Source organism: Mytilus edulis, chromosome 8 (genome assembly GCF_963676685.1).
Source record: "Mytilus edulis chromosome 8, xbMytEdul2.2, whole genome shotgun sequence".
Classification (NCBI taxonomy): Eukaryota; Metazoa; Mollusca; class Bivalvia; order Mytilida; family Mytilidae; genus Mytilus; species Mytilus edulis.
This window is the reverse complement of record NC_092351.1, coordinates 80280072-80303481: the sequence shown is the minus strand read 5'-3', so window position 1 is coordinate 80303481 and position 23410 is coordinate 80280072. Positions and strand designations below refer to the sequence as shown.

The 23410-nt window shown below is 30.7% G+C and overlaps 1 protein-coding gene across 10 annotated transcripts in view; it reads left to right on the top strand.

Moving 5' to 3' along the window:
* LOC139486373 (protein Shroom3-like) overlaps nucleotides 1-21676 on the top strand; it is a 116107-nt gene extending 94431 nt beyond the window's left edge. For 9 of the 10 annotated variants that reach the window (XM_071271243.1, XM_071271241.1, XM_071271240.1 and 6 more), the window contains 6 exons: nucleotides 7125-7907; nucleotides 13731-15044; nucleotides 17173-17314; nucleotides 17915-18016; nucleotides 18572-18745; nucleotides 19891-21676. In XM_071271243.1, coding sequence (XP_071127344.1) covers nucleotides 7125-7907; nucleotides 13731-15044; nucleotides 17173-17314; nucleotides 17915-18016; nucleotides 18572-18745; nucleotides 19891-20148 — 2773 coding nt within the window. In that variant the 3' untranslated portion in view covers nucleotides 20149-21676. Of the gene's footprint in view, nucleotides 1-7124; nucleotides 7908-13730; nucleotides 15045-17172; nucleotides 17315-17914; nucleotides 18017-18571; nucleotides 19122-19576 lie in introns of all 10 variants that reach the window. The other variant, XR_011655566.1, reaches the window with a different exon arrangement.
* Nucleotides 21677-23410: the final 1734 nt, after the last annotated feature.

The following is a 23410-nucleotide window of genomic DNA, read 5'->3' as shown; positions in this document are numbered from 1 at the left end:
CTATATGCTACATATTTGAGGTTGAACCAGATCTTGGATACATTTTTCCATATTTTCTTATAATATATATATACACCTTGACCTAAACTGTCATTGATAATTGAGAATTATTAAAATAAAACAGAGGGTTAAATATTTACATGATGATTAATAGAAGAATACACTATATACCTACCTGAGTCATGCTAATGAATATTTAATGATTTTTACCTATATTGATTAGTTGACACATTATGTTTTGTTCAATGGAAATAATGGAGTGAAATTAACGATTTTTGAAATTGATATATTTTGAATTATTATCTGGCAAATTTGTATCTGTATTTGAATGATATTTCTAAGGGTCTAATTGACCATTGCTTTTTCAATGAATATGTATTTTTGGCTTTTAATATTATGAAGGATATTCCAGTACCAGTGTTTTCTGTTGGAAGGTTTGTTTTTATTTAATTACAATAATTTATTCAGTAGGTAGCCAATGAGACTGTCTGTGATGTTTTCACAAAACATTAGGGCTGCATGCAGTGGTTGCTTATGAAATAGAATAATTACTCTTAACTTATGCTATTTTTGCTGTACAAATGTTAATTTGAAATTTCAATTGTGAACCTCTTCATCGTAGAAATATATGAGATATCAGAGATTCTCTCTAATGAAACGCATTGCACTGTTATATCTGTAGATTATTCTTTTTGCACTATTTGACATTTCAATCCATGTTTCTTTGTCTCATTGCTGTGTCTTGGTTTTAACTAACCATAGGTTTAATATTTTGGTCCTCAGATTAAGGTTGGAACAACAGTATACTACTGAACTGTTTGGTCATGGTGTAAACGGGTACAACTTTGACATTAAGTCCTTAGTTTTGAGTTCATTGGGACAGTATGGGTACAAAATTAATCTGATCTGGTACATAAAAGTACAATAATAAGCTACTTGGACATATGTGTACAAAATTAAGCTACTGGGACGTAGTGGTACGATAATTAAGCCTCTGGAGTGTTTTATTTAAAAATATTGCTTAAACGTCTTTACCCTAGAGATCTTCACGTTGCTGAGGTCTGCAGGTTTACGTATTGAAATAACGTAGGTGCAAACTTAAATCCTCGGATCACGAAACAAAAAAGTAACTAAGTGCAAAAAACAAAAGTAAATTCTATATATTGGACTGTGATATAATATTACTTTGATTAGGCCAAATAAAAAAGATGTGTGTTTCCTAGTACCCTACTTTTTTAAGCTAAAAAATAGCCTACCCTAAAGTTTTTTTTGTCATTTGTCAAAATCAGAATGTCTTTCTCATAGGCTCAATGTAAAAAAAAATGATAAAATAAAAAAAAAAACCTATCCACCTATCATATGTTTTTCAAAGACGTAATAGGAAACAAACATATTATGTTTTTGGCCTTATAGTAGATTCCTTGAGTGTGGGCAGTCAAATAAAGCCTTTATAATCCTCTCAATTAGTTCGATATAATTACCTTTCATTCATTTATAATAACTTCAAAGGAACATAATAACCTTACTACCTTTTGTTGTAATTTAAGTTCTAATGTATACAATAAATATTATTAAACAACTTTTTGAGATGTCTCCTAGTTTAAAAAGATGACACATGTATGAGAACTTGGGCCCTGTCCAAAACTGTTGATATCAATTGATCTGGTTCTTAAACAGGGAACATTTAAAAGATATTTGTACCATGAGGTGGATTGTAGTTTTATGTTGTCTTATGAAATCATAGCTATACCACAGTTAGAATTACAAACTTGTGTTTAATAGAATGATTTATTTGATATAAGATTTTGGAATAGTAACATTGTTTTTATTTGAATTATTTACATGATGTTGGACATGGCTTATCAAAGGACTTATCATTTGGGGTGAGTTCAGATTTTTAATATCTCTGAAAAAGTTTGATTAAATTAAAGAAGCTGTTTCTGTCCTATTATTTTTATAGTTCACAAATTGGATCATGGAGGTTAAATATCCTAGAAAATTGTTCCCCTATCAACTGTGATTAATCAGTTTTAATTCTGGGCTTTAAGGTTGGCATCTTCGCTAGCCAAGGGTGACGATCCACTTCCCTCCTCTTCATAGAATGGGAGTGGATCATAACCCTTAATGACTTGGAAAGATGTTAGGTCGAACACTACTTAGTGTCATCTTTTTAGGATAAGTGCATATGTATAAAGAACTTAAGTATATATCATGTCTATAGTCTTTCAGATGCAGTAGACATGCTTTTAATCTTGGTATATTTTTTTAATGCATGTATGTTTGTGAGATAAGGAATACCTGTTGTTTGTCAACATAGGAATGTTTATCAAGTCTTTGAAGGTTGATACATGTAGCCTTTAGGGTACAATGAGATGGAATACACATAAAGTACATAATACTTGTACGTACTTACAAGTTCCTTAATTTTATTTCCTTCATAAAAAAATATTTAAAAGTAATTTCTGAATTCTTCATCCAGTTAAATTTGTATATTATCTTCAGTTTCTTATTTTCCTTCCTGCTTTAAGGAAATTAGCTTCAATATTTAATTTTCATACTGTGTTTCTCAAGGAAATATATCTATACAAGACAAATTAACCTCTTATCTTGATAAAAAGATATTATTTATCAAAGAGGAATTTCGTAGGAAGAACTTCATCAGTTTTCTGCCCCTGTTGATATAGTAAAAAAATTTGAAAGGAATAGAAATAATTACCTGGGGTTTACCAGTTTTTGTGTCCAGTGGTTTCGAAAATCAACTTGTTCTTCCAATTGCAGTTTTTTAACATAGGGTTGAATTTTAGAAGCACAAGAAAAAATATGAGCTTGCAAAATTTCAAATTATTTTTGCATCTTTCCATAAATTATTTTTGTTTATTTTAAAGCTATTTTATAAGCTTGCAAAATTTTTGTGTTAAAAGTTTATGACCTATAGGTTGTCTGAAGATGTTTGAACAGGACAAAAATTTATATTCACTAGAAGATTTTAAATAGATAATCTATCAAAATTCCAAAGCCTAATTACTTTGTATTAATGTTGAAATCCAAACCCTCTAGCCACTTTATGGCTTTTTAATACACAAATTCAAATTTAAAATCTGAACATTCCCCTTAAATATTCAGAAGGATTTTAATTCAATGTAACGTTGTTTTGAAATGGATATATAAACCTAGCCTTAGCAATTTAAAAACAAAACAAAAGAAAAAATACTAAAAATATGTAATGAAATAAAAAAAAAAAAATTTATAAATGAATTATTTATTGTTCTAAAAAAAATAATGTTTATTTGTCAAAATTAGTTAATTGAATTAAATAAAATTGGTTGAAATTTAAAACTTGTAAAAGATATTACATAACATATAGGTTTACCAGAAAATAAAGGTGTTAAAATTAGAGGTCTAAATATAGAATGTTAATTATAAAACTCTTAATTATAACCAGATAACTAGGTAATGTAAAAAGGTAGGATAATTTAAACTGTTTATATCAGGTGTTATATTTATTTAAAGATTTCTCTTTGAAGTTCCAAAGAGTGATATAAACACAGACAAAAACAGATCTAAACAATAGCAATCTTTGCCATGGGCCAGGTTTTTACATTCCTTTCTGGATTTTTGATTTTATAAATTAATCTTTCTTTTGACCTTTGACTGACCTGAAGTAACTTAAGCCACTGGGTCTGTCCTTATCCTTATGCCTTATTTAATTTTGAATATGCAGAAAGAAATATAAATGTGCTGGACTGAAAGATTGATTAGATTAAAAGATGATTTTTGAAGTGGCTGGAAAAACTACATGCATGTTCATTTCAAAAGATGAATAATGGACCTAGTCTTTTTAATCTGGAGTGAAATGGACATTAAAGAATTTTGATATGTGAAGAATGCAAAAAATGGTTTTTGCAGATGCATAATTTTAACTTGTGGTTTTCTGCTCATTTGCAATGCTGATCAGTTTTTCTGACCAGTGATATTAAAAATCATTCCAGTACTTATTGAGGGATACCCTCTTGGACCAATCTCACTAGCTCATTGAAGCTGCAGTAATAAAAGGAAGAATATTTATTATAATTTTCTGCTCACTTACTGTCCAGTTTATCTGACCAGTGATTGAAACTATTCCAGTGTATAGTAACAGCTAGGATACTCTCTTGGACAAATGTCATCAGTTCAATGATGCTACAGTAGTAAGGAAGAATATTTGCTATGATTTTCTGTTCATTTGCTGTCTAGATTTTCTGACCAGTGGTCGGTGATTGATATAGTTCCAGTACTTTTTATAGGATACTCTCTTGGACCAATGTGATCTGTTCATTGATGCTGCAGTAATATGGAAAACTATTTACAATTTGGATTTAACTTCAGGGGAAATAACTCCGATTATCAACACCTTTGCATGACCATTATCTAATCATCATCATTTATGATCAGTACTGAAACAAAAGTGTGACTCACTATTAGTAAACGGTATTTATCAATTTCCCAGGAGCATTTAGAGATACTAATGACCACAATTTATATAAATTGGTGGACAGACAAAGTCAATATTTATAGAAAGGAAATTTATTGTCTGAACTAGGAATCAGAATTTTGTGGTTAGGAACAGTGAGTATAATAGGGGTTAGAGAATTTTTGTGGTTAATAGAAATGGTGTCACTATATTAGTAATGTTTATGCAAGGATTAAGTTAACTAGGTGACAATTTATCAGGTATTTTAGGGGGAGGGAATTAGTTTTATCTCGTGATTATCCTTATGTAAGAATACCACAAATATTTAAAATTCCATTTTTTAAGTGATATACTTTTTTCCTTTTATAGATCAGGATTTATCTTGTTATAGTTCATATAAACTTTTAGTATGAAATTTGAGTAAAATATTGTTGATTTTAACAAGTTTTAATGTGCTCAGTATGGTGTACTTTAATATTTCTACTTGATATATGACTTTCAAAAAATTGTATTTTCACAAGGAACAGTTTGAAATATGTCCTCTCGAATCTCTACCTACAAAACAACTATGTATGTAGGACAAAAAAATAAATTTAAAAATCAAACTATGTATATAAATCAGTGGAAATTTAACAGGTAAAAAATGTAAAATAAAGGACATAAATAAAAACAAATAAGACTGAATTCTTATACAATGAAATCACAATGATATATTTGATATTGTCTGTGTATGTGTCAATGTCTATTTAATAGTGTGAAGTAGTTCATTATCTGTTACTTTTGTCATTTGTTAATGAGGGGTTTCTAAGTTTGTTATGTTAGGTTGTAAATGATTAGAAATATATCTTGGTTAACGTTTTTTATTGTCTGAGTTATTTATAAACATTATCAAGTTGACATGTGATGTTCCTTTGGATTCTTGCTTTTTATTAAAAAAAAGTTATGAATTTGAAATTTATGATAAACGCGTTGAAAACATAAATCACTAAAATATGTAAATAAGTTGCTTGAAGAAATGCAAGATTTTAAAAATCTTATGAATTTGATTTATTAGATTTAATTTGATGTGCATAAATAATATATGTTATTTGCTTCTGGATTCTGTACAACAGGAAATGTCTAGGGTAAAATCTGTTTGGTTGAAAGAGAAAACATTTAAGTGCAGTCTTCCTCTCTTCAGCACTTGTTACAGCAAGTCCGTGAGAATGAAACTGGGGGAAAATATATTTGAACACTTATTTCCTTCATTTTACATAGGATTGAATTGACTGTGGAAACTTTGGAAACTGAATTTGTGATGCTGATAATGAAATATTAAGTTTGATTTTTCTTGTGTTGTTTAAAATATACTTATGTTATAATTGGATCTGATATGTCTTCTATAACTTTTAAGGGCCATTTTTCTCATATTTTGATTTAAAATGTTCTCCTTAAGGGGGTAGACCTTGGTTCAGGGAGATAACTCTTTAAATCAGTTAAGCGTTTGTAAAAGTCAAGTTCATCAATGTATTTTAAGCATTTACATGAAACAGATTGAAAATAATCTATGTAACCTAGTAGCTTAAAATATATTTTTGAAAACGGTTGACACAAACGTACTGATGATTTTAAGAGTTATTTCCCTTAACCTAGGTCTACCTCCTTAAGTAACCTTTTGAAGAAATATTATATTGCTGTTGTCTGTTCTTTGGTTGGGTTGTTGTCTCTTTGACAAATTATTCCCCATTTCTGTTCTGAATTTTATTTAATTTGGGATGTAACAGAAAACTGTCACATGTTTTAATTTTGTTTACTTATGAAAACAAAAGTTATGTAATATCTGTGACATAATATGTTGACCTTGTTTGCTTAAAATTGTCACAATGATCGACTAAATTACAACCCAAAAACCTTAAACTTTCATTGTGGTTTTTTGTTTGTGTTTTAAAAAAAGCATGATTGAAACTTTCATGAAAATGGGAAATAATAATTTCATAAGTGAAGCAAGGAAAAAGTAGATTAAACTCTCATTGTGGTTTGTTCCTTTTTGTGACTTAAAAATCCAAATTGAAACTTTCATGAAAATGGTAAATATTTTATATTAAAAGACAGGAAAAAGTAGATAAAACTCCCATTTATTTGATGACAATATGACTCAGCATTGCTCAAATAAGGAGAAATTATCAGGAAAATTTAATCTGTGGAGGATGCAAATATTGAGTCATCTCAGACAGCTAAATATTGCTAATTTAACACTTGTTGGTTTTTCTATTAGTATTAGAGGACTTGTTAAAGAGCGGTGAATCTCACAGATTGAGTTGAGTCACTTATTTAGACCGTTTACCATGGATTTATATTCTGTAAGAAAAAGGAGATATCAATTTATCCTTATATTAGTTTGTGGAATAATAATATTTTGTTTTTCGTTATTGTTTGTGAAGAAAGCAATTTGAGAGAAATTGCCTCTATTTGTTTTGAAAAATGTTCAGGTGCAGACATATTTGTTTTCTGTGAATTGACAGAAAACATTTTCATTTCAACAGAAATGTTGATGTTGAATTTTAGTTTAAACTTGTTTTCTTTTCGACAAAAATATTTATATATGACTTGATTCTATTTTGAAATTTGTTTTGTTTTGAAAAGAAGATTGAGATTGAGATTGTGATTTTAATTTTGATTTTTTTTTCCTTTTCAGCCCACGAATGGGTTCTTCAAACATTTACCAGAACTTGATGCCAGAGCATCCTGGATACAGGAAACCACCTCCACCTCCGCCTCCATCGGAGGAAGATAAACCTCCAGAATTACCTCCGAGGAATTATCGTCAAAACATTTCACAGTCAGACTCGCAGCTAAGGCAACAACGGTATAATCTACCACCAGCGGAAGAATCTCATGAACAATATGCAGAACAATTACGCAAATTCTCTCGTCGATATTCAGAACAACAATCAGCAGCATCGATGGTGTATCTCTCCTCAAAAACTCAGACTCATATTACACAGTCTTTTCCAAAACCAGAGGTGAAGTCTTTAGAGGCAACGTCACCGATAACATCACATTCACCTCCATCTTCAATCTCAGCAGAAAGTCCGAAAATGTCAACATCCCAGTTTGTTTCGCAGCAACAGCAGCCATCTTATTCAGCAAGCTTTACGCAGCCAACATCGCAAACGAAAAATGTGTCACCTTCGTCATCTCACCATCAAAGTCCATCATCGTCAAGTTTTGACATCAGTAATGAGAAATTGAATGACAGTCGACACCTTCAGCCAAGCCCAAGACAGAGTCCACCAATATCACGAAATAGACAGCCTAGTCCACAACAACATAGTCCTCCACCATCTGTATTGAGACAGATCAGTTCACCGGACCCACCACCTCCACCAACACCAATAAAAGAGGGGGAAGAATTTAACCAGGAGTTACCTCCCCCTCCTCCGGAAATATTGGACAGTTCGGAGACCAAACCTGATGGGTAAGTCTTTAGAGATTATTACATGTAGATAATTTTTAAATTCTGATATTTAATACTTGGTCGTCCATCCGTAGACAGTTGAATTATTGAAATGCAAATCTGTTGAATACTTTAAAATTCACAAATTATTGCAAAGATGTTATAAATGCAAAAAATGCAACAGAATCAAGTTTTCAAATTTAACCTCAGATTCTTATACAGTAATGATTTTCCTTTATAAAATTTTTGTGATCACATCAATATTAGAATTTGCATTTCTGCCAGTGGTGACAGATTTTCAATAATAAATGCAAACATTAATTCAGGAATTTACAGTATTCTTATATTGAATAATCATTTGTGGAATTTAAAACCTTAATCTGTTCAAACCATGAAATATTAACTCTAATGGTTAAAAGGAAGTAAATATAGATCGCTGGCGCCACCTAGATTTTACATCCAAGATAATAGGTAGAAGTAAATTTATCTTCTGCTGCCTTGGTAATTAGAAATTAAAATTGAAATAGTGAGAAATGAGTGTTGGCCATTGGTGTAGAAATAGCGAGAAATTTAGAGAAAACTCTCTAAGACTAGCAAGATTTTCTGTGCCAAATTAAGCATGGGGTGTTCTTCATTCATACTATTTCGAAAATTCCGGAACCGTTGAGTACCCTTAAAAAATGCCATTTTTCTATCAAAAAAGCTGCGGCATCATATGTGTTTGACCATTGCCATTACACCCAAAGGTGTTGATAATTCAGAATTCGAAATTTTTTTTAATGGATCTTTGATAGTGAAAAGGCATGACCAAATAAGGCTACCATTGTCGCCTATGTAAATAATTACTTTCTTGTATAAACCTAATGAAAAATACATTCAGTAGTTTTGTAGTATAAGGGAAGTAACTCAATCATGAATTTTAACAGATGTGATGTGTAATTAAACAAACCACATCAGTTAATGTTTATGTAAGATAAGATTTGTTTACTTATCTTAGGCCAATTAAAATTAATTGATAGATTTTCATCCCCGCCCGCCCCTCTGAAATCTTCCCGCCCCGATTTTTTTTATTTTATGAAAAATAACGATTCCCGGATTTTGTTCATTTCCGTTACCGGTAACCGTCGATAATTTCGTTTCATGTAAAACTTCCTGTTTCCAATTTCGGTTTTCGTATTTCTTAGAGAGAGTATTCTTATCATTTACCGAGAATAGAGATTGATTACGAGAAGGGCATGAAATATTCGGGTAACGAGTAAAACACTGTGTCCAAGAACGCAAATCGCCGTATGTCACAACTTAATGACACAAATGTTTGTGAGTAAAACACCTTGGATTTATTTTATTTATACAATGACTGACATGACTTTGTGTCAAGAAATTTGGACTGTGAATGAAACCCAAAAGCGTAAGAATCGTGGAACACATTTGACTGGAATAAAGAAATTGACACAAGCATGATCTTTTTAGAATGGTGACCGTATATTGAGTTTAGAAAATGGACAAACATAAGCAATTTTAATTTATTAATTTATAGCAAGCTCTTAGATTTAGATTTAGCCATGGCGCCTTTAGTTTTTTGTAGAAAAAAACAGCAAACATCCTCTGTCCCAATACCCACGATAGAGTCACTAAACAACTTTATGTTCTACATTCAATTTGTAATTATATTTGCATCTTGCATAATTATATTAAGGACCAACTTTATATTTCAACACTGTTTGAGTTTTTTCATTTTATTCTGTACTCATCGTACTCGTGTTGCATATCATTGCATTTGCTTCATTTTATTAGGATAACAAAACATTGCCCGGATTCAAAAGCAAAATACATTTGATGTAGGTTGTCCAACTGAAAAGAGCATTTGTCCACATTTCTGCTGTTTACTATAAGATAGGTTTCTACAGCGTCAATTACATGTAGAACAGTGGTTGCCAATCGGATATATATTTATGAATTTGAAAAAGCGGCATCAGCATATGGAGTATATATGTGTGTGTCTCAATTGATACGTTACTCTAGAGCTAGCTCAAAGTATGTTGATTTTGTTGAACGAGGTATACTTCTTTCTCAAAAATTTCAAAGACAGGGCTATGAATCAATCAAATTAAAGTCATCACTCAAACAATTTTATGGCCACCATCATAAGCTGATATGCCATAATGACAAAAGTGTGTTAGAAATCATATCTCAGTGATATTCTTCCTCAGTCATAACAACCTTCCATCATTACCGAACTGAACAAAAATATAACATGACGGGTACCGTATACGGTGCAGGAAATGCTTACCCTTCCGGAGCACCTGATTTCACTCCTGGTTTTAGTAGAGTTCGTGATGTTTCCTACTTATTATTTGTAGCTGTTGATGTAAATGTCTTTTGGTTTTATGAGTCTTTGGTTACTCCTTGGTTTTGATTGTTATTGTCTTATACACTATACCTTATGGATGTATTTACATGATAAAGGCTTGTTATTACACTTGCATATATGAATAACACGTGACAAGAAGGTTTCATATGAAATAAAATTTAAAAAATAAAATCCTCCCACCCGCCCCATTTTTTTCAAAAATTTGGATGAAAATCTACTTATTAATTTTAGTTGGCCTTACATTTAAGGCTATTTTTAGCTTTCTGACATTTGATTACAAAAGTTTAAATTAATGCCTGCTGTTTATTTTGGGAAAAATTGATAGTGAAAGGTTTGTTCTGGTATCCTAAGACTTAAGAAAACAGATGGGTCAAGTGTTATTTCAAAATACAATTCTCTTTCAACTAAGAAAGACAATTTCTAAGATTCACATTAAATTTTAAAAAAAACTCTCACTGGTATTAATTTACTATTTGTGATATTTTTTTTTATTTTTTTTTTCGATTCTATCCATTCAATGACTTTAATATAAAGTATTTTTTTTTTTAATTAATTTGAAAATGTTGATACACAAAAATCTAACAGGGTGTAATTTAATTCTAGTTTTAAAAGTTTACATGTCTATGCATTCATAATATAGCAGTATAATTGTCTGTGATATGGGTGAAGGCCAGGGCACCTGATTGTACTTTGATAAGAGGCTTAATTAACTAAGACACAAAAGAATACACATCCCCCTTTTATCTACATAATGAGATGTAATTAGGGGCAGATGGTTTATACTACACAACAATTATAGCTTAAATAATTTACACCTGGTTTTGTGACATAGTTAATTTGATGCTGCTATTCAAAAATGGTTAGTGGTTCATGTCATAAATTTCAATCTCTGCAATAATGTGATTCGAACAAAGAAAATCTGCAGGATTGATAGAATATGGAAAAAGTCTGATGGGATTTGTTGGCATCCAAAACAGATGCAATTTTCTTTGGAATTTCTCTGCACATTGCTTCCAAAAGAAACAAAAACAATAATATAAATATCCCAACAGGTGCTTGTTGCATTTTATGAAATGGACATCGCCTGTCACTATCATCACAACAGGTGCTGGAAATATTATTTATGTTTGTATAAAATGGACATTGACTCTCAACAGAGAAAATAAACAGTATAGATAAGGCTTAGAGAGAAAATTACTAAATCTTTTATAATGGTTGGAGTGCATGATAACATCAAAGAAGTGTTTGACATAATGAGTTGAGCCAATGTTCTGGTGGAGAGTTTTATATTGACCTGGATTTTACTGATACCAGAAATTTTACTAAAGTTCATCTACTACTAGTTAAAACATCTGGTTTTTAGTGAAGAATTTGAGATTTCCTTTGGCTTGAGTTACTTAGTACGATGCTGGTTTATTATTTTGTTGGTAACTTTTTGGAAATTTAAAAAAGTGTCTTGTGCTGAAAGAAAGTGATAATTTTAGCAAATTTTTAAGTTGAGATAAGAAATGGTAACTTTCTTCGGATTTTAAAAAAGTGTCATGCCATGAAAGAAGTGATAATTTTAGCATATTTTTAAGTTGAGATTAGAAGGTGTTTATCGTATGACTAAGAGACTGTAAGCTGATGCTTTAGTACTACAGATTCATGGTGATAAATTGTTACGTCAACAGAATTTAGCATTAAAAGGTCATTTATAGAATTTTGAGGCATGTAAATGTGGAATTTATTACTAGATTTAGAGGTTACAAGAGCTTCATCATTAAATTCCGATAAATTTGAACTCTGATCTTGATTTTATAGTTTTGTATGTTAGTATTTGTTGAAATTTTCATTGTGGAAGACAGATAAATCGAATGACCTATATGTTTTTATGATTCAGGGATTTCTCTCGGATAGGACAACAACAAAAATCTTTACTTACTTTATTGGTAAAGGTGTTGCATACATTTACCCTACCAGATGTGACTCATATTTATTAATAATCTGTGTTCGGCACATTTGATCAATGTAACATCAGGGTCTTTCAGGTAAACGGAAAAGGATTATTGTGCATAAAAACTGCATCAATAAATATCGAATTAATTCTTTAAAACACTGGTGAAGGAAGTTTAGATCAGTCTGTGATCACAGAGGTGTAACATTTTACTTGGTGAAGAAGGTCCAGCAACGTAAATCATGTATATACCTCTTCATATATGTAGTGTATTGGTCAAGACAAGATTTTAATGGAATTTTTACATATATTGGCCTGAGGGATTTAGATTTTGTCCTTGATAGGTAAATAGTGATTGGTCGACATGGATGACTGTATTATTGGGGTACAGTAATAATCAAATATCATCCCGCCAATTTGTAGGAAGAAGGTGATTTGTACAATTTTTCGTGTTCGGATTTCGATGTGAAATAGTTCGATAGTAAATTAACTTGATTTTCAATGGATTATTAAAAGGATTTATATATATTGTATTCTGTTCTATAACCTGGCAATGGTTATGTATGCCAGGTATCAACGATGGGGTTTGAAGTAAGTTGTTTTTAAAATGGCTGTCCAATCGGAAGGCAAGATCTAAAATATATATTTGAAAGATGTTTTAATCTTATGTAGAATAAAATAATAATTTTTAATATTTTTTGTATTTTTACTGTATCATTATACTTTTTTCAAATTTTGAGGAGATTATGGGAACTGTTGAAAAAGAGTTGTCTACCTTTTGATTTTTTTTTTATAGTCTTCAAATTGTAGGACATTGCAATATTTATTGGGTATTACATATAAGACAAGTGAAATGAAATACAAAAAAAGGGGGGATTATTTTTGATAAAAAATTGTTGACTGAATTTCCATGTGTTACATGTAATGCATGTTACAGATGTACATTTTTTTTTAGTTCAAATTTTATGCTGAGTACAAGAAAATAAAAAAGAAAAGGGGGGATTTATTTTGGTAAAAAAAGATTGACTGAAATTGCATGTGTTACATGTTAAAGCTGTAGATTGAAATTTTAAATGCTGCATTTCACACATTTATTTTAAATCCTTCCTACAGGCTATATTATTGTATATCAAACATTGGATTTTAGAATGACACATTCCACATTGATTACTGTTTATCATAAAACATCAAAAGTGTTATATACATACATTATTGTATTTTATAACCCAGACATGTTTTACTGAGTAGGAACATATGTATATAAGTAAAAGATGCTCAAACAATCTTTAACTTAATTAATGAGGAATAAACAAAAAACATACATGCTTAACCGGGTTAGAGTGAAGGTTGAGTGCATACAAACTTCTATAGCTCATGCATTTGTCCTTTTCCCTATCATATGAGAAACCTGTGGTTTTTTTTGGTTCTGATATATAATTTATCATTTTAAATTTTAGGAAAAAGAAAGGAGGATTAAATACATGTTTGATAAAATTTTGATAAAATCAGATGATTTTATAAATCTTTTCTTTTTTAGATTTTCCGATGACTCTTACTTGGCGCACAAAAGTAAAGGAGACACTCGTCAAATAGGAACATACAAAAGATCGTCAACAACAGGAGATGTCACCAAACTGCCATCTGAAACAAACAATAATAAAGTGGAAATTCAAAAACCACCACGTAAAAGATTACTACAACAAGCATGGCAACCACAGACTAGTCAGTCAAACATTTCAGAACAAAGCAATGAACAAAGTTCTGTTCCACGCTTCTCTGCTTCAGAGAGTTTGGTCAACCCAAATGTTGTGAAATCAGTGGCAAAACCGTTAGAAAAGAATCACATACAACAAAGACCACTGGGTAGTTCATATAGTGCAAGCGCTCTTCTTACTCCGCGACCATTTTCGTCTACGACAGGCACCTCCCAAAAAGAAACTCTCAGTCACTCTGCCGACAGGGAAGAGCGAACAACATCTGTACGAGATCAGATATTAGGTTATGAGAAAAAAGCTACACCAAGGAGACCTGATCGATTTAATTCTCCTAAACTGATACCTCGATCTCCAAGTAATATAAACAGTTCTAGGTCACATGTAGATCCAACGAATGAATCAAATGGCATTGATCCTACAAGGAGACCTAGTAATGAAAATGTACAGCAAAGTGAATTACAAAATAACTTGAGTAATAGTGTTCATGAAGGATCGTCAAGACTTTCTTTGGATAATGATCCTTCAAAATATTCCTCTCCTCGACGGACTTCTTTTCCTCCGGAGAAACATAAAGTCAATTTCATAGGAAGGTATGGAAACGATGGAGATCAGGAGAGGAAAAATCTTTCCCATTCAGACTTAAACGGGGATGTAAAATTACCTTTACGTTCCCAAGACAACCATCTTAGTGAATCGTTCATTTTGCCGAATAATTCAGGTGATAAAGGGCATTCGTATCGCCATAGTAACCGAAGCAGTGATCATGACACTCATAACGTTAATAAATCCCACAAGTCTTTCACGCCAAACCATGAACAACATCCTTCAGAGAGGAAAGGTTTGGTAGAAAAGGGTCATAATAGTGCTAGGGACCAAGAGTTACAAGTCTGTCATGGTCGACAAAGGTCACAGGAGGAGCTAGAATGTGATAAGAAAGTGTCTGAAATCGTCAAAAAGGATGAGTCTTTGAAAGAGGTGCTAAAAGTAGATAATAAAGGTCGAATGGACTTTATGAATGGACTGTTTCCATTGGACGAGCCAGTTCGTCTCCCTCACTCACCCCATCATTCCCCTCAATCTTCCAGTGTCAATGAGGAGAAGAATGACAGAAGGATGGAGGAACAAAAGTCACCATTGTAAGTTTCTTATGATTTGTCAACACTGCTTGCATTCAGTCTAATATTAATCCTTGAAAATATTAAAATAAATCAACAGTAAATTTCCATACAAACAAAATTTTAATGTAAAACATCATCACTCCAGATATACAATGATATAGGGTAGATACTCTTGGGCTTAAATATTATATAAGACTTTGCAGGAACAAACCTCTGAATAAGAAGATAGTCAGATAGATAAACCAAATAATGATTTAAATAGAAGATAGATCATTGGAACCATCATTTTTTTCATTAATACAAGATTGCTTTGAAATAAAGCTTATTTGTGAATTTTGAATTCAGTTTTTCAGTTTTTACACAAAAGAATCATTCTATAAAGATTTTTTTTCATTTTTTTTTGGGGGGGGGGAAGGGCGGATAACCCTGATAATGAAATATATGATCATGTACCTCCTGAATGAAAATGCTGTTACGCTAACAGTGTCTTGTCTTTGTCAAAAAAAGGTTTTAATTTCGTCACAATCAGACTTACAAATCTTTGTGTATCTGTCCATTTCACAAGTCCCCAAATTAATTAAAGTGAAAAATTGACCACATTAAGAGTTAAAAGCATTTAAAGGCAGTTTATATACTAATTTGATGATGGACAAGATTGTACCAACATATAAGTACACAATTAACCTCAATACTATAATGGAAATGTACCATATAAAAGGTGAAATTGGTCATCAGATAGATTAATGGTCAGATTTATAATATTTACATGTATTTATGGTTTTAGCACTAAATTAGGTGGACTTAAACCATTACACATGATCAAACACATTGTAAACAATCGTCAACCATTGTCAACATGTTATGGGAGGCAAAGTAAGGCAAACACAAAATTTCTCTGCAAACTTTTTTTTGGTTCCACGCTTTAAAAATTTGTCAAATATTTAAAATTTTGGAAGCCCTTACATTCAATTTTTTCGTTTGCATTTAACCTGTAATTTTACAATTTTTTTCATGTAAATAATATTTGGACATATTTGTGTATTGTAAATACCTGACGGTCATTAGGTACAAGGACAATACAAGAGGATTATCTACCCATTCAGTGACCATTAAATACCCCATCTCTTGTGTTTTATCTGTCCATCAAGCATTCCTTACATTGTCTTTGTGTGTTCACTAGGGAAGGGACGTTATTTTGTTTTTTCTTGATTGTTTTGTGATAAGTTCAGTTTGTGGTATGTATTCAGTTATGTATCTCAAATGTTTATTTTAATTCAATTTTGCAAAAATTTCCTAAACATGTAAAACATGTAAAAGTTTGCATAAGATACAAAAATGTTATAATGTTTGAATTTGAAAAGTTAGGACTTTAATACTGTTTCATGAATTTATTCTCATTAGATTTCTGAAGTTTAGAGTTGTTTGAAAATATGTAAAGATATGTATCTCATTTTCCCTAATACTTTTCAAAATTACACAAACAGTACAAAAAGGGGAGATAATTGTTTATTTTTACACTCAGTATGATGTTTGTTTTGGCAGTAGTTGGTGATTGCATTGCAATGATCAATTATGATACTAGGGTATTGTTTATTTGTAAATAAGTCTGCCTTTAGACACAAGATTGGTTGGTTAGAATGACTTGGGATCTTGATGCTCTTAATGCAAGGACGTTGAGGGAGTGGTTATGACTTTTTAAGAGAATAGGTCATTAGGTTGTTGGTCATAATCATAAGCAGTGATTTCAAACTTTTTATTGCAACAAAGTCATTATTTTCACTTGAAATATGTTTTGCATTATGAACTTCTATCAATTGGTAAATGAAAATGTAAAAGATTTGTACAAAAACTTTAAAGATTTTTCATGAATCATTTAAATAACATTTTACATTTTAGTGATTTTCTTGAATCTTAATTCACGTCACATTTTCACAATAATAAAACATGATTTCTGAGTTCTGGATGTACGTGACTTCTAAACATGCTTAAGACTTACATTTTAATTATCACAGAAATTCCTGACAATTTTATGACTTGCATTTTAATCATCGTAGAAATTCCTGTTTTTTTACATGTACTATTAAACAAAATTCTTACTAGTTGATTTGATTAATTATGTCATTAATGAGCCTTATATAATTTTCAGAGATACATCAGCTTTACCAGCCGATTATTTTAAGTCCTCACCAAAAGCTAAGATTGAGATGGATATGAGAGGTAAAAGTGACGAGTTTAACCAGGAAATGTCTAAGGAGATTGGAGATCCCGATACACTCATCAAAACTAAGGTAAGAAATTGCTCTTCGACTTATTCTTTATTTGGCCTTTTTTTAGCGTCACTGTCAATTGACTGTTGAGTGTTTAGTAGACAAAACATGCAAATTCTGGCTTAAAAAGTTTTAATCCTGGAGTAAGCAAAACTTATGCTTAAGATTGATCCTTAGTCATGAACAATTCAGTATACGATAAATCTTAGTTGTAAGTTTTTTTGTGAAACCGACTCTTGGTATCTAAGATGAGTTTCTGTTCACCTTCAAAGATATGGTGTGATAAAAAATGAGACAAATATCATCGAGAGTTCAAATGAATTCGATGTCAGCTACTAAAGATCACTGTACAGCCGTCGACAATGAGAAAAACCCTTCCTCTGTTAACTGATAAGACAAAATTTGAAACGATTCAAATATTCGTTCATTTGATGTAATGACAATTTATAGTAATTGGCCCGAAAAGATGTTACAGTTTATTATGATTTTTAATGTCACACCACTCACTTTACTTGTTTAGAATCTCTATAATGTTTCAACATTTTTTTATTAAGTACATTTTTGACCATGTTAATTGATGCAGTAAATACATGACATACATATATTTAATATGTTTTACAGGAGGAACTTGTAAGAAGTATACAGAAGAAAGTAGAAAAGTTGAAAGAAGAAAAATCAGAATTACAGAAAGAAACAGATGAAATTGATGAAGTTGGTCAGAAGGTTTGTATTTTTTATTCTTTTATTTTCATTATTTGAATATGTTGTTTCAGTGAGCCAATTTTCACACAAATTTTGGTATTTTCTGAAAATATATATATACTTTTTATTGAAAACAACTCATGTATGGGTATACATGGTGATAGCAAAATATATGAAAATAACAGAAACTGTTTATACCAATATCAGAATTGCATTGGCAAATCCTAAGAAATTTCTAATACACCACATTTAATTCTGGGCTCGAGGATTAGGGGTCATAATGCCTTCACATGTTGGTTCAACAAATATTTCCATCACACATTTTACTAGTACATATAGAATGACTTCATATTTGGTCAGCAACTTTGCACTGAGAATTATAATCTTTAATTGGTTTCCAGATTTGAGAGACACTTACTTTTTGTTTCCCATTATTTGAAGTAGGATTGGGTGTATGGTTTGTAAGACAATGCATGCACATTTTTGTTTAGTTTTAGCTTGTCATGCCATCTATATTTGATAAAGTGGTACTTTAACAACATGAGAAAACTAATATAATGATATCTTTTTTTACAGTTAGTAGAGGTCGTACAACAGAAAGGTCGTACACAACAAGAGAAAGACAAGTTTAGCTCCTACATCACAGACATGGAGAAAATCATCAAGTTACTCCTTAAACTTTCTGGTTTACTGGCAAGGGCAGAGAATGCTCTACAAAGTCTCCCTGATAATTCTAGTCCAAGTATAAAGGTGCGTTTTTATCATGTTTATTTTTTACATGCTTTCGTATAAAATACATTCAGGTCTTAAGAGCAAATATATGATTTGGTATCATAAATTCAGACATTTTGGAAAGGTTTTGCAAAAATACAAAAATACTAACTTTAAATTTTGAATGATTTCTATTTTTGCAGGAGTTCCTGATATATATAACAAAGACTAATTATGCATTTGATTCAATTGATCAACAATTGCAATATTAAAATTACCCAAAAATTAATAAATTTATTCAATATTGTACTCACACAAGATGAATACTTTAAAACAAGTACATTTGTGTAGTAGAAACTGTAAGGGGAGATAATTTGAAAATTAAAAATGTAGTTATTCCCCCTTTATTGTTTAGGTGGCCTGAGACCACAATTAATTCCTCTATCATTTCTTTATAACGTTTTTTCGCATTAAAAAAGTTTTGCCTATTCTTTTTGTCTATTTTTTTGTGTGTGTAATGTACAGTACAAGTCCAAAAATATATGCAATTTTCAGAAAAATTGCATGTTTACATCATACAAATTTGGCCAATACACATCCATACCCCTATAGGCAAGTCAAGAGATGATCCGAAAAGTGTAAATATCACCTTTTTGCACCTGGCCTAATCACTCTTTCCTTATTAAAATCAGTTAAAATAAAACATCTAAAAGTTTATTTCAGCCCTCTTCTTTCATTTCCACCCCAGAAAAGCTAAGAAATGAATGAGAAAGGGAAAGAAGAAAAATAAAGAAAAAATACACTATAATTAAAGGGAACTATATTCGTGAACAACGCAAAGCGGGGTCATTAATTGTGGTCTTGGGCCAGGTCGAAAACAAAATCATGAGAAGCTAAAATGGAAGAATTATAGTAATGATTAGGAATAGAGGTTGATAAATAAAATAATTCTAACATTTCAATATTATCATTCTACAGATATTATTAATTGATAAAAAAAAACAGATTGGAAGACAGATAAAAGTCTGCCATGAAGGTTTGACAGTGGCCAAAACATCTTTATAATGTGTCAATTACTACAATAAAGTAGATATGTTCCCCATTGAAATTTATTACTTAAAATTTAAAAAAAACAAAATACATGTGATTTTAAATTCTAAATTTTACTCCTTTTATATTTATAGAAGTTAGCAGTTGATAAAAGAGACAGATTACGAGATCAACATGAAGAAGCCAAATCGTTAAAAGAAGACATAGATAAACGCAGTGCTCAGGTTTCCATTTTTCTTCAGGACTGTTTGACAGATGCAGAATATGAAGACTATAAATATTTCGTTCAAATGAAATCAAAACTGACAATAGAAATGCAGGAATTCGAAGACAAAATTACTCTGGGTCAAGAACAAATATTAGGTTTGAAACGGAACATTCCCGATAAATGATATGTTGTTACATACTTGTATATTTATAGAGCAATATGTGATAATGTGTATGCTGTGTATTTGTGTATGAGTGTGTTTATATGTGAGAGTGTATTGTGAACACAGTATTGAATGTCTGTAGTTTTTTGTTGATTATAAATTATTAAGATTTGTTTTCATACATACTGATGATTTTAGTGCATTTTATACATTTATTTTTGTCATTTCAATTCAAAACATTTTATTTGAGTCGAACGATGTTTTAATGTGCTTTACTGTGTTATTTAATAAACAAACCGTACATGTTGTTTTCAACCAAGAAAGTATATTTGCAAAATATAAAGATATAGTTACATACATTATGAAAACATCTGTAAAAATAACATTTTTGTTCAAAATTGCATGCTTTTTATGTTTCTTTCAATTTTTTTTTTTCCATTTAAATTTCAGAGTAAATCAATAGTTTTAATTAAATTGCAAAAAAAAATCCATTTTTGTCATTCATATATCATGGCAGATAGGGTGCCTGAAAAAAATTTAAACGTTTATTTTGTTTAATTTGCAAATGAAACATTATTTTCATTCATTTTATGGCAGATATAAATTTTCAGCAAACATTTTTTTCACATTATTGTTGGTTTCGATACATTGTTTGAAACTAACACTATATATTATTTCAGTTTGAAATCCTGACAAGCAATTTTTATTTATTATTAGATGATCTCATCAGATTAAGCTAAACTTTAATTTGCAAGACTTTTATTAGTTTTCACAAAATTTTAAGATTTTGTAAGAGAAGGAATGTTTAAAAGATTGCAATTCTTCCTATGGTATGCTGAAATTTTTAAAACGTAATACATTGGAAAAACTCAATGTTTTAGAATGTGATATATATGGGGAATTTTATGAAAGGAAAAAAGCTAAATGTGTCCACATGATATCAATAATACATAATTCCAAATTTATATTTTCATATAAGCAAAAAGAAAGTATATTTTTGTAAATAATGTACATAAAATCAAGTATATTCAATTGTATATGGACTATTTCACACCTCGGTTCAGGGGACATAACTCTAAACTTATAGTTTGTTTGATTTTCAGTTATTTTGAAGAAAAGATAAGCATTAGATGTGTTTATCTTTATATATATACGATATTGTACTTGAAGATTTTTTTAAACTTTTGCAATATCATTAAACTAAGAATCAGTTGATCTTGATATTACAAAGGTCACTTTGTTATGATGTGAATTTCTAAAATAGTTCAATATTTAGTTTAGTTACTTTGTTTTTCCTCCAAACAACCTTCTGCATCATTGCAATACAATTTTTAAAACTATACAATTATTGTTTTGAATTGGATTTGCATGCTAAATATGAAAATCAAACATACTATGATTTTTATTTTGTTGTAATTTATTTATATGTTTTGGTGCCTTGTTGTAGATTCAACAAGAATATATGTCAAAAATGTATGTTTCAACACTCATCCAAGTCATAAACAAAATGTTTTAAATGAAAAAAATAAAACATTTAATGTTATTTTAATCTGTTTTGTTTTCTCTTTTGAAAATTAATGTAGTAATATAAAATATGGAGATGTAGTATGATTGGACAACTATCCAATAAAGCCAGAACAAATCAAATTTAATCAACTTTAGGTCACCTAATTGCCTTCAACAATGAGAAAATCTTGTAGTGTAAAGTAATTTACGAAAGGCCTGACAAAAAAATTCAAAGAACAAAAACAGCCTGATTTATGACAAAACAGTACCGGAAAAAACAAATATAACAAGACTGCAACCAAGGACAGCTACTGAATTACTGACTAATAGGGCAGGTTAATATAGAATGAGGCAGGGTAAAACAGGTTTGTGAGTTCTTAATCCTCCCCAAACCTTGGACAGTAGTATAACATCCCAACATAAAACAAAATGTAAAAATCAGTTGAAAATACTGGACTTCAGATAGCACAATGCAAACAAAACAAAATAAGACAAAGACTCAAAGTACAGATCTATGAGAACTCACAGTTACTGACAGCTTGTTATAAGTCAATCACAACTAATAAATTATGATCTCTAAGTTTAAAGATCATTCCACAGCTTAGACCACCACATCCTTGCTTTTGATTTGTTTAGTCTGCACTTAGTACACAATACTTACAGGAGCATAAATAAAGATCGGTGAATATGAGGAATAAAAATTTGTTTACTAATTGGCTGACATCAGAAGTAGTTCTGTTATTTTTGCTGGCCAGGCCAAAGGGCTATGTGACCTTTTGTCATCACTTTGTGTCAGTCGTTTTTCCTTCATGAAATTTTCTTTTAAATGATCTTCTCTTTTTTCAAATTATTTATTACCTATCAGTTCCACCTTTTATCAAGTTCACACCTAAGAAGTAGTTCTGTTGTTTTATTTTCGCCTGTTCAAAGCACTATTTGACCTTTTCATCCATTGTGTGTGTCATTTTTGTTGAAAAAGGGAGAAATAGCGATCCTACATTCCGTCGTCGTCCACAAATATTCAAAGTTTTTAAAATTTTAAGAACTTTCTTAAACTATCCTGGGTATCTACCAAAGTTGGACAGAAGCTTGATTGACTTGGGTAGAATCGACTTTGGGCCTGATCAATTTATGAAAACCACTTGTTAGATTCCTTAATTTAGACTTGACTAATTGTTTATGCTTTCACTTTACTCATACAATGTATACTTATTTTATTGCATGACCCGGCCATGTTATAAATACATTATGTAAATTGGTTCTTGGAAGGAATCCTCTTATCTTTGCATTCATTGCAGATTATATCGTATTTTTATCGCACGATTTCATTGTTGTAGTCTTATATACCATGGAATGCTCTTCTCTGCTTAAGCGGGAAACTGGAAACATACTGACCTATTGTTCTGCGTCTTACTTTTGGCATAAAAAAAATCCCGATTTTTCACTGAAAGATTGACTAAAAGGAATATCGTTTGTAGCACTCATATGTGTGTTTTTTTTCATTATTTTGCACATACATTAGACAGTAATTTATTTTACATTGTCATTTCGGTGACTTTAATAGCTGACTATGTGGCATGGGTTTTACTCATTATTGAAGGCCTCACAGTGAATTATAGTTGTTAATTAATGTGTCATATTGGTTTCTTGTAGAGAGTTGTCTTATTTGCAATCATACCACATTATTTTCAAATAAAAGACAAACAATTCATTTTTTGAACGAATGTTCCTGATAGTTTTGATTTAGGATTATTTACCTGCTCAGTCTAGTAAAAGT